A 15,843-nucleotide genomic window follows, 5' to 3' on the forward strand; every position below is an offset into this window, starting at 1 on the left:
GTAAAAAACTTAGTGATAGAAGAAATGAATGGATACATTCATAGGTGTCAGAGATGTTGGGGCAGACATATGAAAAATTTGGATGGATCACTGAAAGAGGGATTTAAAAATAAGTGGATTTATTTATTAAATTATGTGGAGATACCCAGCCCAAAGGACTTTATTTTCCCTTTGCTTATATCCTTTCCAAATTTTATGAAAGAAGAAGAAGAAGTTCACATTGAAGGAAGAGTTAAATGATAGGTTAATATTGCTTAATTGGAGAACCTACTAGAGTATATAATGAGGCTTTTGTGCCTTCATCAAATTATATGTGCATCAGCCATGAGTAATTGGATGTAAATTAGTGGCAGGTTCACTGTATGCATGCCAAAGAGTGGCTAAGAATGATTCCCTTATTTATAATTTTATTTATAATTCAGACCAGTGGCTTTCAGAAAAAATATGCGTCACATATGTATGAGAAATAATGTATATATATGAACTATCATATAAATATACATAAAAGCTCTCAAGTTTGCCTTTGTATATATGATATATACACATACACTGGTATATATTAAAGATACAAGATTTGCTTTTGTACATGTGACCATATTTTGGGGGGGGGTACTGGGAATTGAATTCAGGACCTTGTGCTTGCCAGGCAGGTGCCTGTGCCACTGAGCTATATCCCCAGCATGTGGCCATATTTTTAGTGTGAGAAAGAGGTTTTCCATTAGGATACATCAAATAAAAGAATTCAGAATCAGGGAGTTTTGAAATGACCATTTTTTGTTAATATCATAGATTTAAAGACTATGCAATTGTAGAAGATTACTATATTTAGCAGAGGAGCATGGCAGATGTAGGCTTCTGTCATTTGACCTACATTATAGAGCAATGTCAGTTGCAGTCATCTAAATGACACCATTTACATGAAGAAAAAGAACAGATCAAAGACGCACAAGTCAAGGATCTTATCTCTTTGATGAATCTTTGGCACAATTCTGCAGTTGGGGAGGATGGAGGGACTGGAGGCCCTAAACAGCTGAAAGCAATGGATGTGGTGGTTAGCGGCCCGGTGAGGTGATGATGTGAACGTCTTCTACAGTGTTGTTGCATCCCTGCCATCACATTCCTTATGTGTCTACAGCCAGATGCTTTTAAAAGGTGCATATTTTTTAAGCTTGTTGTTTTGGGTCAGTCAGAAAACAGATCACTGTACATTCATTTTAATGTGCACAGTTCACAAATTCAGCATACTTTTGACCTGTCATTTGTGTTCTTGTTTAGTGATGAAAACACTGCAAGGGTCAACCTAGAGCTTCCTTGAGTTGAATCTTCCCTGGGAAGTGATGCTCATCGCCTGAGAAGGGCTGTTGTGTTTTTGTTTCTCTGGCTTCCTTTTTCTCATTCAGGTCTCATTTATGATCTGTATTGCATTACTTGTCACTCTCCTGAGGATGCCCTTAAATCCAGGGTCTTTAATGCTAGGGCCTCCTACTCTACCTGTCAGTGAGGGTTAGTTTTCAAATTGTACATACTGCTAGCTGCTTGGTTTTTATCTAGATCTTAGGACAGCACCTTTCTGGAGTGCATCCTTCCATACCTTTCTACACACACACACACATACACACACACACACACACACACACACACACACACACACACACATTTGGAGTTTGAACTGTGTGATAGAAACAGAAAAATTAGTTTGATAGCTAAGGGAACCTGAAACATGGAATGTCTTTGAATGCTAGGGTAAAAAAAAGTCTTCACAGCCATCAAGATCAGCTTAGCTTTTGCTTTCTTCTTGCTTTTGCTTGAGGTGAGTCTAGAAAATTCTCATCTTTCAAATTTGGCAAATCCCACCCATTTTCAAAACCTCAGATAGCTCTAATTCCTGTAGAAGAAGCTCTGAAACCTGATACATAAAATCATGGACTCCTAAAAACATGCCTGTCTGTGCAATTGCTTCATAGTTGGAAACTTTTCAGTAATTTACTTAAACTGTCAAAAACAGCAGTTCTTCACAAATTGCAGCTGTTCATTTATGGCAGACTCTTCGGTACAGAAGAAGCTCAGAAAGAATCAGGGTATAGACAGTAAGAGAAGGACGCAAGAGCTAGATTATGCAGCCTTTGTAATAACAAAATGAAGAACCTATGCATAAGCATAGATTATGGTTTAAAATGAACCCTTTCAATGAGATTGCACCCAAATATCTCTAAATGAACTCTGGACTGGGGATGTAGCTCAGTAGTAACCTAGGGTAGCATACTGGTCCTGGGTTCAACCCCCAGCACCAATACGTACATACATCTATACATACATACTGTTCCAGTGACCAGGGAGCCCTGAAAGCAGATGAGGTAGTTTTGTGAGACTTAAATACTCAAATTGTAATTCTGATAGTAACATATACTGCTGAAGAAAATTTCCCCAACAGTAAAGTATTTGTTAGGTGAAATAATGTGAGACAATGAATAGGATACATTTATTTAGTGTATAACCACAAAGGCTCCAGAACTAGAGCCATGTTTATATAGCATCCTCAGATAGAAAAATGGGCATGCTGAAAAAGAAGTAACAAGGAGAACATTTACACCAGTCCCTGTGATTATTCAGCAGCTTTTCCAGGTTATTATTTCATGTCTTTCAATGCCAAACAATGGATATGAGTCACAGCAGAAGCTGTAGGTGGAGGATAAGAGAAGGAAGACATGAAGATCAAGACAACAGCTACGGTTCTACTTGGCTTCATAGCAGTCAGCTTCTGCATAACTGGCCTGGAAGATTCAGGATGGTGCTCCCGACACATGGGAGCCACCTATTTGTAATCTATTGCCCCAGACCAAGGGTCATAGCCTTAGATTTCAATGGGAAAAGGCTTTCTTGGATGTGAATTGGATCTCCCTGTGCTTTGCCAACAATGAATGTCTTCAGTTCTCTTCTGCTGTTTTAATTATCAGATTCTGGTTCTTTTGGCTCAAAATCCTTTCCCTAAAATTGGTGATCTTTAACAATAGCCAGGAAATAAAATACAGTCATAATTAAAACAGGCATCCCTTGGGGAAAGGAATTGGAATCTGTTAAATCAGGCATCCAGTAACTCCAAAATAGTCCAGAAGGGACAGTGGAAAACAGTGAGCTGGTACAGGGTTTATTGTACAGGGACCACTCTTGGAAGACACGGTCCAAGCTTTGTGCATTAATGATCTTTAAACCACATGCTGTAAGCTTCATTGGCTGTAATGCATATACAATGAAAAAGTGGATCACAGTTACAACATAGGAATCGAAAGTTTATAGCTCTGTCTAATTTATAACCAACAGGTAGATCAGCATGTGAAAAGTCAATTTTGGTGAAACTGAACAAGTACCGAGTAAGCACAATTACTACTATGAGAGAGGGCAGGAAAACAAACTTTTCTGAAAAATGTTGCGCTGGTGTTAGACGATTTTCAGCCTTGAAGACAATACCCTGTATTGTGCACAATCATATGTCTTCTAATATTGTGAAAAGAGGCATTGGGTTGCTGATTAAGACAACCCTTACAAGCACCAAACTGAAAAATATCATGATTTCAGCCTTTGTTTAATGCTGTTCTTTTTTTGTGTCCACTCATACAAATTTGGCCTATTTTTTTCCCCCTTTTCTCTGAAACTCAGAATCTGAGTCCAAATGTGGTTGTGGATAAACTGCTGTGCTGGGTGCACCATCTAAACTAGATCTGGTCTGGAATGAGGCCTGTGTCCCATGACCTGCTCATGTGACTAAGAGTCAGATTGTCTTAGGTAACATAATTTCGTTTCAGCTACCCCATCATTACTTGTCTAGAATATCTATATCTGCAAGTAAAAGCCAGTGAAGTTAGCATTTTAGATGCCATTTCATTTATCCTTCCAAAGAACCCTTCACAGTAGATACTGTTACAGGCATTTTACAAATGAAGCTTTCAGAGCACAAGATTGGATAAGAAACATCCCTAAATCCTCACGGCTAGTGTTGGTGAAATGGGATGAGATCGTCATGACCATCCAAGTTGGTTCTCTTAGAGATTATATTTCATTGCTTCGGGCCTTGCTCCTTAATTGAGGCTAGGCCACATAAAATTTCTCCCTTATTCATGCATCTGTCTTCCTTAGGATATTTCAGCATCCCCAAAATGAGAATATTTTTTGTCACCTTAGTTCCTTATGATGATGTTGATCTCATCCACAAAAATTTTAGTTTTCCAAAGCTGACTTCTTCACTCTAAGTAAGTTTTGCTCATTTTTTCATCTCAAATAAAGTCCAATAACCCTAACAAAACCCACTTCAGCTACCAGCAGATTCTTGACCTCTTGCTCCTTGCTCTTTCTTTCCTCTTCTTCCTTGGGTCTTTTAGACATAATCCCTGCACACAGATGTGTGGAGTAGCTGGACCTATTATATAGATTGTTGGTACATTTTGTGGATATGTTTTACATTTTGTCAGTCTACTACACTGGAATATCATTTTCACACTAATTTCATGAAAATCTCCAATTTTTATTGTCCCAACACAGGGAAGATATTTTCATCTGCATCTTAGATCTAAGGGCTAAATTTTATTGAGACTTCAATGGTTTTATGTAACTTTTGCATATGTAAAAAATTTAAAGAAGCAGTTTAATGACACTGTGAATCTACCCAGATATTCCTTACATTTTTTTCTTTGGAATTCAAATGAGTTTTAATGTAAACCTCATTATGTTAGTATCTCTTCTCTTAGGGAGCTCTTTTTTTTTTTTTTTTTTTTTAAATAACTAGGACAGAAAGAGCTCCAAGAATGGGGGAAAACAATGCAAATCTATTTCAGGATAGCATTTCAGAGAAGTTAGGTGTCTACTTGTAGTTCTCTGACATCCTCCAAAATTGAAGTTTCATCTTCAGTTGACCAGAAAGGAATTTAATTTTATTTCAGTAAAATTGACTTTTTAATTAGATTTTAGCACTTTTAATTAATGATGTACTGTGTAATTTCAAGTGGTAAGACCATCTAGTGTGCAACAAAAATAGCTCTTCTTTTGTCTGTTAAAGAAAATGAGCAAAAGTAGAGCATAAGGATCTGCAAACAAATGTTTGGACAGGCTCTAGTTGGAAACTAGCAAAAAGTTTAGGAGTCCTTCTAATGCAGAAATTGATTCTACTTGTCCCATTTCCAAGAGAATAACCATAAGCCAGGACAGTCTATCTGGCACTGCAATGACCACCTGCTTTGAAGCAGTGATTCCTATTCTTGTGGGTCCCCAGGCATTGTTATGGGTCCTCAAGTATTGTAAAAGCATTTTAGTGGTCTTAATTTTATTACTTTGTTGAATTCTTTTGACCAAAACTTTGGATTATTTACATTAGTTGCTTTTTAACCCTTTGTCCCTCTTGGACCACTTAAATAATAATAATAATAATAACCTTGCCTGGAAGGTTCCAGGCAAATGTATGTATATATGGACAATCCTATTTAGCATCATATTTCAGGATTTAAGAATTATTAAACTTATTCAAAGACTCATTAAAGTATTTGGAAGATCTCTATGGCAACCAATGTATTTCCATCAAATAAAGTGATACCATTCTCTTTAGACAAAATCTCTTGAAGAACATCGAGCTCTATTGTATCAAAAATTGTATGTATCAATGCATAAATACTGTACAGAATTTTGAGATATTCTTTGATTCTTATACCCTCAGATTTCATGGAATGTTGCTTACTACATTTAATAGATTTTCTTGTATTTTATGTTTAGTCAATCTTCATTCTGAGGATTTTAAAAAATTCTCTATTTTTCTAACCAATGTAAATGGATAAAAGATCTCAATCCTGATTTTTATAAAACTAATCAGATTAGTATAGTATCTACTGAACAGCTATTAAACAGTACTATAGTGAGGTGCAGACACTGATCATCTTTCATTACTAAACAGATGAATATCAAGAAACCACACTTAAAAACACTTTCAGAGCACACTTAAAGAAAAATCTCTTTTCAGAGCATAGATTCAGTCTATGACAGCCTCAAAAATGCTCATGTTCATTGCAGTAATCATGAATCTTCCTGATGGAAACCTAAAGGAACACTTGAATGGGTAAAGAGAAACTATGTCTGGGCTTAGAATAAGTAAATGAACAAAATAAACAAAATAAATGACATCAGGCACGTGTATAAAACTCACCAGACATACAACACCTGTACATAAAAAGATATAGAATTATACTAGTCCTGCAGCAGAGGCAGTATATCAATCTATATTTTAAAAATTAGACTGAATAATATCCAATTTTCTTTAATTTGAGTATCCTACTGATAGCATTATATATTCTTATGTTTTGAAAGTGATAAATCAAATATTTGTGTGTAATTTCCATTAACTTTTACCTACAGAAATCAGGGTATGTCTTCATGGTATTTCTGATATTCAACATCAAAAGTGTCCTTAGTGTTTAAATTCCTCTGCTTTTTGAAAAGACAGTCATGTTTCTGTTTAATATCTTTATTTAAGAGCTTTCACAGTTGCCACTAAATGTTTCAATATTTTTTGGTCCATAATTACATTTCTCGCCAAATTCGGAGATGTTAGTAGCTTTACACATTTTATAAAAATGCATTAAGAACTTTAAATTCTCTTAAAACAAGATATCACATATGTCAAAACATAATTCTCCAAATGTTAAACAGAATTCTCATAAACAGAGGCACATGTCAAGATTTCACTTGGACAGGTTAACGTAGCCAATTCACAAGAGAAGAACACCTACTTCTCTATCCATAGCTATCTCAATTACATATTTATAAATATAAATTTTGACATCAAAATTTATATTTGAATGAGGCCAGTGTTTCCTCTATCACTTGTTTAATGAACAGAACCCATTTTTGTTAAACATCTGTCATACCCAAGATTTTTCATGATAAGGTGAATCCCTTTGGTCCTTACAATTTTAGGCCCATGGTTCTTAGCCATCAGATTTATCCAAAGGGCTTTTTAAACCAAATTTCTGGGCTCCATCCCAGGGTTTCCATAGAGCTTGGGTTGGTGGGAACTTGAAGCCACAGTGCATGCTTGGAGAACCACTGAGGTGAGCCTGAGGATCAGCTGAGTAGCAGCATTAATTAAGCCCCAAGGAAGTCAGTGCGAGCTCTTCTTGGGTGCCTTGTTAATTCTCTGCTTTTCCTTTTGCTTCCCAAAGATCATCCATACCTGTGCTTCTATTACAGCATGTCCATTGCTGCCAGCATAGCTGCTTTCCAGGGTTTCTCCTATATCTCAGTATCTCAAGTCCTAGATAAGGCTCAAGTTCCAGCGCCCTTCCCCAGAGACCTGGCCTCTTTCACTTGCCCTGTTTCTGTCGGTTATTTCAGTTTCACTACGAGCCAGAACTAGAGCCCTCCAGATCACATATCATAAACTCCAAGGCACTTTCCCCGACCAGTTCTCATTGGCGAGCTCACTTAGTAGAAGATTTCAATTTTTTAAAGTTTGAAACCATATGGATATCATCCTTAAATTTTCAACCTGCCAGTTCCTTGTCTGTTCTTCTGCCCATGTTGCCTTGATTTCTTGAAAGGAGTAAAAACTTCAAAGATGCAAAAGAAATTTGGGGCCTGAATAATATTAACTCTGGGGAAAAACTGGTCCTGGTGATCTCTTGCAAGATTTGTAGCAGGCAGTCTTCTAGGAGTTGTGGTTGAGAAGTGGGTGCCTAGCAGTTGGAGGAAATCGCTAAGCGTGTGCTCCAAGAGTTTGCTGAGCAATGAAGGAGAGATTAAGGAAATTATCCAGAGACTTGATAGGCTCAGTCAAAGGTAATTGATCTTTTACAGAGAGGAAAGCAGTGCAAAGAGAATTTAAAACTTGAGGAATAGCTTTCAGGAACGTTGCAGAAACAAAGTTAGAAAGGACGAAGGAGGCTGATCTCTGGACTAAATAAAGTGGTTAGCTTTGGAAAGGACAGAAATATTTTAATGTAAGCCTAGAGGAAAGAATGAAGTTGCTTATATCAAGTGGTCTTGAGGTCAAATAAAAGAAGGAACATTGCAAGTCTTAGAAGTGAGAAACCTAGTGAATGCTAAGGGAGGTGAACACCTTGCTGGCCAGATCAGTGTAGGACAGAATAATTTTCACATGGGACAGCCTGCCACAACTTTTCCACCACATTGTACTCCAGTTTGGTGGAAATGGCTGAGGGTAGAGATGACCTCAACATCCAAGCCTGATTTTCTTTTTGTATACTAGATACTCCTCTAGTGCAAGGCGATTTGAAGGTCCCCATGGACGGTGTCTTGTGTTTCATACACACTACCCGTCCCATCTGACCAAGAGTTGGATTCTGTGTCATCATTTGGCCATGTTAGACCTATGCGAGGAGCTAAAATGTAAACCATAACCAGCTATCATTGGTTCCTTTTCTTCACAGAGGGAAGGAAAGAAATTCTCAAAAGGAAGTAAGCACCTCAAGTTAGATCCTTTATGAATATTTAATGTAACAACTGACAATTTCCTTGAAGTTTTTTTATGTGAGATTCAGTTTAAGAAATTCAAACTGGGTGTGGTGGCACATGCCTGTAATCCCAGCACTCGGGAGGCTGAGGCAAGAGGATCCATTGCAAGTTCGAGGCCAACCTGGGCTACAAAGTGAGCTCAAGGCCAGCCTGAACTTCATAGCAAGATCCTCCCTCTCTCTCTCTCTCTCTCTCTCTCTCTCTCTCTCACACACACACACACACACACACACACACATACACACACACACACACAAAGAAGTTCTCAGATAGTCTCAAAGCAGAGCTGTGTTTCTATTCCTAGTTGAATGTCTGTGGTCATTTTGCCAGTTCTTTGTTCAGGCCAGGGTGCTCACTCCTGGAAGTCGGTGTGGTAGACTGGAGGGCGGGAAGCCCAGGGGTCGTTCACGTGGAGACTCAAGAGCATGCGCATGTCTCTTTGCAGGACCATGAAACCTCCTTTCCCAGGGCGCTCTCAGCTCAGAGACTGTCCCCCCGCTGGTGCTTCCTAGATGGTGAGTGTGCCTGTACTGCCCTGGATGGGACGGGGCTGGGCAGCACCGGTAAGATTTGGATTGTAGAGTGCCTCTAGTATTCCCAAAGCCTTCCTGTGCCACTGCCTGATCAGAATTTGCCTCTCAAATCATGCAGACTTGCTGATGTCGCAGTTACCTTTCCTGAAGTCCTTTCCCTGGAAGCACACTGGTTAACTGCCTGAACTAAGTTCAGACTGCTCGCGCTGACATTTTCCTTTTATCATTCCCCCTTCCCTCAATCTGTCAAGAGCCAGTAGAGAGAGGCGATAAGCACAGATGGGCACCAATTCCTATGTGATTTGCATAGCCTGGAACTTTTTTCCTGTGAGACTGTCATTTCTGTATAATGTATAAATTTTTGTAAAAAGGATAAAAAATTTCAATTGCATTCAAATCTGCTCTGCAGAGCATGACATGTTGCATGCATAATGAGTGAGTTATTTTATGATTGCTTAATGAGTCCATTTGCCATCTCAAGTATCTCTTCACACTCCTGGATGCTGCCTGCTCCTAATTCTCTCTCTAATTACTGTATCCGTACATTCTCATCCCCGTACATTCTTGCTCATGTACCACCTAGGGTATTGGCCACACCCAGTCTCTCTGTCGTCTGTGTGGGGACTTGGTTTTCATGGTTTGTGTGTATGTGTGTGTATCTGAGAGGAGATACATGTGAGTATGAGTATCACAGCCCGTGTGAGTTGAACATGGTTATGAAGGTGTATATATATACAGTATAAGATTTTTGTATCCCACAAAACTCAGGATGCAAGCTATCATAGTGGCTCAGCAACCGCTTCTGAAGATTTCCTTCCTCCATAGCAAAGAGGATCGCAATGACTGGTTACTCCTGAATGCACAGTGGAGTATCTTCTATCTAAGAAAATTATGAAAATATTTATATAAGTTATTGTGCTCTCTATGTAGTCTTGGATAATGGTGTTCACTATGCTTTCATCACTGTCTCGTTGCTGAGACACAATCCGGACACCCACAAGTAGAAGGAGAAAGAATCTATTTTAACTCACACTTTAGAAGTGCCAGTGCTTGCATGGTCAGTAGGCTCCAAGGCAAGATGGCATGGCAGAGGGCAGTGTCATGAGTAGAGGGCTTGTAGGGAGGAGCCTAAGAGGCGGAGAACCCTTCCAAGCCACGCCCCCAGCGACCCACCTCTTCCTACCAGCCCCCACCCCTTAACTTCACTATCACTCACTCATAATCCAGTCACGTTCCAAAATCCCCACCTATGAAAGCATGCGATTCTTACAGGACCTCTAGGTATAAATGATAATAACCCAGATATTACACTATAAAGGGTTTCACTGAATACTTTTGAATGGTAAAGCCATGGTTGAATAGAACAGAGTACAGTAAGCCCTTATGGGGCAGATTTTACATTAGTTTTACATTTTAAAAAGCAAAGACTCTCACTGTGTTGTTTTTTACTGGGTTTTCTTTGGACAAAAGCCACTCTTCAAACATTTATGATTTTTAAAGGATTATTTGTATTTTGAGTTTTTCTCTCGTGTTCTGTTTTGATAAAAAAAAAAAGCCTACCTGCAAGATTTGTACTCTGTTAGGTATGAGTTGTGAGCAACGTAATTGTTTTTATATTAAAAATAATTGATATAATTTCTGAACTCCTAACATTTGTACTTCAGAATTTATTTTCAAACCACCTGTGCAACTCAATCTTTTTTAAGAGAATGCTTAAATAATATTTTTTCTTCTGTATTTTGGATTCCCTCAGATATGCATCTAGGAATGTTATGTGAATGTGAAATGATTCTTTCAGTCCAGATTTGGTGCCTGGCCTGCATCTTCAAGCTGTTTTCAAAAACGGAAGTCACTTCCCTGGAAGTTTAACTCCAGTTTTTTTTTTTTTTTTTTTTTTTTTTCCTACCTTTCTTAACATAATAAAACTTGAGTGGCAATTCTAGTTAGGTCCTGCAGATTCCTGATGATGTAAATAAATAAATAAATAAATAAATAAATAAACAGTCTGTTAGAGAGTCAGTCCTTTAATGCCCCTCCTCTAAAGAGTTAGGTCAGGTCTCTGTCTCAGTTTTCTGTGAAGATAAGTCTCTCTGTGAGAATTTTTAAACAAAATATAAATTTGCATCGACGTAGGAGCAATGCATTCTGGGATAGGGATTAGCACGGAGATGGAAGAGTTTGAGGTGGTTCTTAAGAACCTAGTAAGGTCTTGATGGCAGATGTGATGGACTTTTACACATTGAGAGAACAGCATGGGAGACCGAGTAGATTCAGGTCGCCTAGCATGAGTGGAACATGCGAGTTTTAGGCACAGTGGAAGGGAGGGCTGTAAACCTGGTGACAGATCAGAAGGCTCAACACCACGTGCACTTTTGTTTTTTCCTAGCGACTTCTGCAGACCGCTTTTATCGAATAGACAGATCTCAGGTAAGTTTTCTTCAGCCTGCTTATGAAAGTGAAAAATTCCTAGGTCGGATTACTATATTAATAGCTAATTTCATATATTTTTCTAAAAACACATTTTGGAATGGCATTCAGAATTCCAGCCGTGAACCTTTCTATCTTCATGTGTTTTATGGTTCATGGACTCCAGGGCAGCTCTTGACCCTGCAAATGACTTCAGATAATAACTTGACCTGTAAACATAGTCACTAGCCTGCCCTTCACATTTCATACTGATGTGTGCTTTTATTTCTGCCACATCAGATTTTACTCCTTTTGAGCTCATTTCTGGGTAACCAGTTTGAGACCCTAGGTGTTTAGGTAGGCTATTTAGTTTCAGTTCATGAAACCTAGACTTCAATAATGAGGAATAAAATGCTTTTGCTCAAGGTTAACAAGTTGTCCCACTGTGGGAATTCTTCTGGAGTAAAATGTAAAATTCAATATTAAGCCCAGTGATAAAATCAATCATCCCTCAAGCCATTTAGCTTTCAGCACATACTTAGGGTGGAAATCCAAGCTGCCATACACTCACACTGGACCTAGTGGCATGTAAGTTGTCTCTTCCTCTTCTTCCTCCTCCTCCTCCTCTTCCTCCTCCTCCTTCTTTCCCATGGTGCTTCTCATTTAAATCCAGGGTCTTCACACTGAGCTACATTTCCAATCCTTTTTAGTTTTTATTTTAAGACAGAGTCTCCTTAAGTCACTAGCTGGCTCAAACTTGTGATCCTCCTGTCTCAGCTTCCCAGAGTGCTGGGATTCCAGGCATGTGCCATCACTCCTGGCTGGGAGTCACTTCTTTGATAGTATTTGGGAAGAGGTGAGGTCATTTCCAGGTACACCTACCAAGAGTCCAGTCATTTGGAAATTCTGAACAAGGAATCCAACTCTCCCCACTGCCCTGCAGTGTTGTTTCAGGAAGGGACATCAATTGCTCAGGCCTTAAAGAAAGCACTATGACGTTGTGACACAGAATTTCATTGTACCTCAAGACCAAGGTGCAATGTTTATTATTCTGTTTATTTATCCTTTGGATGATGGATTTGAGTGTCCTGTCATTCATCTGACAGACTCACTTTTCTTCCCCAGGAACATTTGCACTTTGTGATGGAGATTTCCCAAGATGAGATTTTTATTCTTGACCCAGATATGGTGGTGTCCCAGCAGGCGGGGACACCCCCAGGCATGCCTGACCTGGTGGTGGAGCAGGCTTCAGGGTGAGTGTACGTGCGTCTCTTTGGTTGGCTCTGGCAACAGGCTGACCACAGGTGACCTCCATGTCTGCTCTGGCTTTGAATTTGACATTCTAACAGCAGCTAAGTGTGTTGTAGTACAGATTTGCATGTGTTTCCTTCCATTGAGGTGCAGCTGGACCTGTTGCTAAGCTGTCTGTGAATGGCTGTGTGTAAAGAGCTTATGCCCAATGAGGCTGAAATCATGTCAGAGACTTTGTACCCAGTACACCAGCACTTCCTACCAAACCAAGAAAATACAAGTGTTTGCTTTGGTGCATATGTTTGTTTTATTTTGTCTGTTACCCAAATACAAAATTGACACACATTGTTTGACAGTTATTCTCCTCTTCCTCCTATCTTCTTCCTCACTGTTTCAGATGCCTGAGACATACAGATTGCATTATAGTAATAACTACACCATATCAAGCTCTTATGAAGAGCCATGAATAGGCCAGTTTTGTATTCCTTCTGCCACATCACAATGACTTAATCATTTTAAGTGCTCTGGGCTTGTTTTCTCACCTGTGAAAGGTGATAATAATGATACCCAGTCAGAGAATTGTTAGAAGAGTCAAAGAATAGTTATAGGTAAAACAACTAAAATAGTTTCTGGCACTTGGTGGACACCTAAGCGTTATGTTATTAAAATCATTATCATTGTCATTTCACAATGACCTTGAAAATTTTGTTCTTCTTAATTGATTAATTAATTAAATTAATTGATTAATTAATTAAATTCTTCTTAATTAATCAATCAATTAATTTATTTTTTGAGACAGGTTCTCGCTATGCAGTTCAGGCTGGTCTTGAACTCATTATTTAGGCCAGACTGGCCTCAAACTCATGGCGATCCTCCTGCCTCAGCCTCCTGAGTGCTAGGATTACAGGCCTGAGCCACAATACCTGGCAAAAGTTTTGTTCTATGAGTATCTTAACTCCTTAGATAAGAAAATTGAGGCTTCAGATGTTACATGACTTGTATAATATTGCACAGAAAATAAATGAAAAAATGAGATTTCTGATGCCAGAGCCCATGCATTTAACCACCACTCTGCACCATCAAAATATTGTTAATATTTCTAGGTTCTTTCAGAATTGTTTGACAATTCAAAAATATTTGGAGGTTTGTGTGTATTGGAAACATAAAAACAGACAAAAATCTCTGCCTCTGTGAAGTGTGATGAATTTCAGAGGCTTTTCTGATATAGGAAGGTTGAGAACACAGTAAGAATTGCCCCAGAAAGGACACACAGGCCTCACACAGCACACACGAATCATGGACACACACGGCCTAAGTGAACATGTTCACCCAGGGTTACCCTTCTCCCTGTCTACCCCCTGCACTTGGTTCACTTCTCAGTGTTTTGCCCATTGCTGCTATTTTTGAGGATCTCCCTCTCCACCCAGGCCACCTCATATCCCGGGTGTGAGCTGGGCTGAGCGGACAGGCTGCTCTGAGCTGGCAGAAGGGCAAGGGTGGGGCACATACAGAGCTGTATTTGGGAAGCCAGCGCCAGTGATGTCAGAGCTGTGTGGTGTGAGGGAGAGGCGGACAGGCAGAAGTGGTGGCCCAGTAGAACCTTGAGGTCCCAGAGTCCGTCCTCACAGACCTTGGTTCTGCCTCAACCTGTGGAGCTGTGGGGCGGCAGCTGTTGGGGGCAGCTGTGGTGGTGCTGCATCTTGCTACTGAAGTGGAGGCACCACTTTGTCCTTGGTTGGACCTCTGACAGCTCAGCTCAGCTCCAAATGTAAAGTAGCCTGGAGAGCCACTGGAAGGTGGAGCCATCCCTTTCTGCTTCCTCATTAGTTGCTCACACTGGAAATAAGCTAAGAACAGGGGAGCGTAAAAGCTCTATTCTGACCTTCGTTTCTGTACCTGAGTCCATTGCTTCTTATTCATGTCATTCAGTTTCCTCGTCTGTAAAATGAGCAAAATCATACAATTAATTCTTGACTGTTGAGAAAATTGCATGAAACAGTAAATATGAAGTAAATCCTCAGTGAAGATGGATTTCCTTCTCACATCTAGAGAAAAGGATCATCCTGAGGAAGAACGGGACGCCTCATGTGCTTGCTATGAACACTTAACTGCCTGCGGCCTTCCTTCCTCCAGGCTGGCAGACTGGTGGACTCCTGCCCTGCGGAAGCGCATGCTGAGTGACAGTGGCCTGGGAATGATAACTCCCCACTATGATGACGCAGATATGAAAGATTTCAGCCACTCCCGTGTGCTACAGTGAGTGTCTGGCTATCTTACTTTGTGCCACTGTGATTGCCGGGGGAGGATTTGTACCACGGGCTGCTCACTGATAGGACAGACCCTCTGCAGGGTCCTCAAGCTGTCTCACTTCTGTGTCACCCTGGGGTTTGATGTTCTGTTCTCCTTGCTCAATTTTATCTGCCCTTGGCTCCTGATGCAACACCATCATCCCCTGAGCTACCTTGGAGACTTTGCACATGGATCTAGAAATAGTTTAACTTCACCAGTGTTCTTCTTATTCTTTTTGTTTTCCACTGGCGTCCCATATTTATCCTGTGTCCTTACTTGCTATGTCATGAAAACGTGAATGAGATAATTGTGAGAACTTTGGAAGTGACACAGGCTTCCACTTGTGTCACCATTTTGCTTTGCTATTTCTCTTGTCTGTAGTCCAGAGCCTGTGCATATGCGATCTGTATAATTGCACCAAGTAGCTCGTTGGTCAAAGTACGTTCTGCTTGTGTGCGGCTGTAGTCTCTGTGAGTAAACAAATACAGAATTTGTTCATAGATCAGAACAAGGGAAGTGTTTTCCTCTCAGCTCTGGTCAGGTTGGAAAGTAGGATGCAAGGTGGAGTTTTACAGTAGTGCTGGCCCCTTCTTTGTCTTTTTTTTTTTGGCTTTTTTCCGGTACCAGAAATCGAACCCATGATCTTGCGCTTGCCAGGCAGGTGCTGTGCCGCTGAGCTAAATCCCCAGCCCCCCTTGTTTGTCTTGAATCCCTCCTTTGCCCTCTCTCTCTGCAAGAGCAGGCTGTGGAGTGCAGCTGGTGGTCATGGACACACTTCTTACACCCTTTTTACATTGACCAATCGTCCCATCTCAGAAGCTATATATTCACTGTAACCCCTGAAATCAGGCTAGTT

The 15,843-nt window shown here is 40.0% G+C and overlaps 1 protein-coding gene across 1 annotated transcript in view; it reads left to right on the plus strand.

Annotated features, from left to right (window-relative positions):
* Dgki (diacylglycerol kinase, iota) overlaps positions 1 to 15,843 on the plus strand; it is a 421,640-nt gene that overhangs the window by 344,002 nt on the left and 61,795 nt on the right. The window contains 4 exon segments of the mRNA XM_013505028.1: positions 8,954 to 9,023; positions 11,428 to 11,468; positions 12,573 to 12,700; positions 14,832 to 14,954. Of these exon segments, the coding sequence (XP_013360482.1) occupies positions 8,954 to 9,023; positions 11,428 to 11,468; positions 12,573 to 12,700; positions 14,832 to 14,954 (362 nt within the window).

Source organism: Chinchilla lanigera, unplaced genomic scaffold (assembly GCF_000276665.1).
Source record: "Chinchilla lanigera isolate Chin_1 unplaced genomic scaffold, ChiLan1.0 scaffold00093, whole genome shotgun sequence".
In the NCBI taxonomy this organism is placed as follows: Eukaryota; Metazoa; Chordata; class Mammalia; order Rodentia; family Chinchillidae; genus Chinchilla; species Chinchilla lanigera.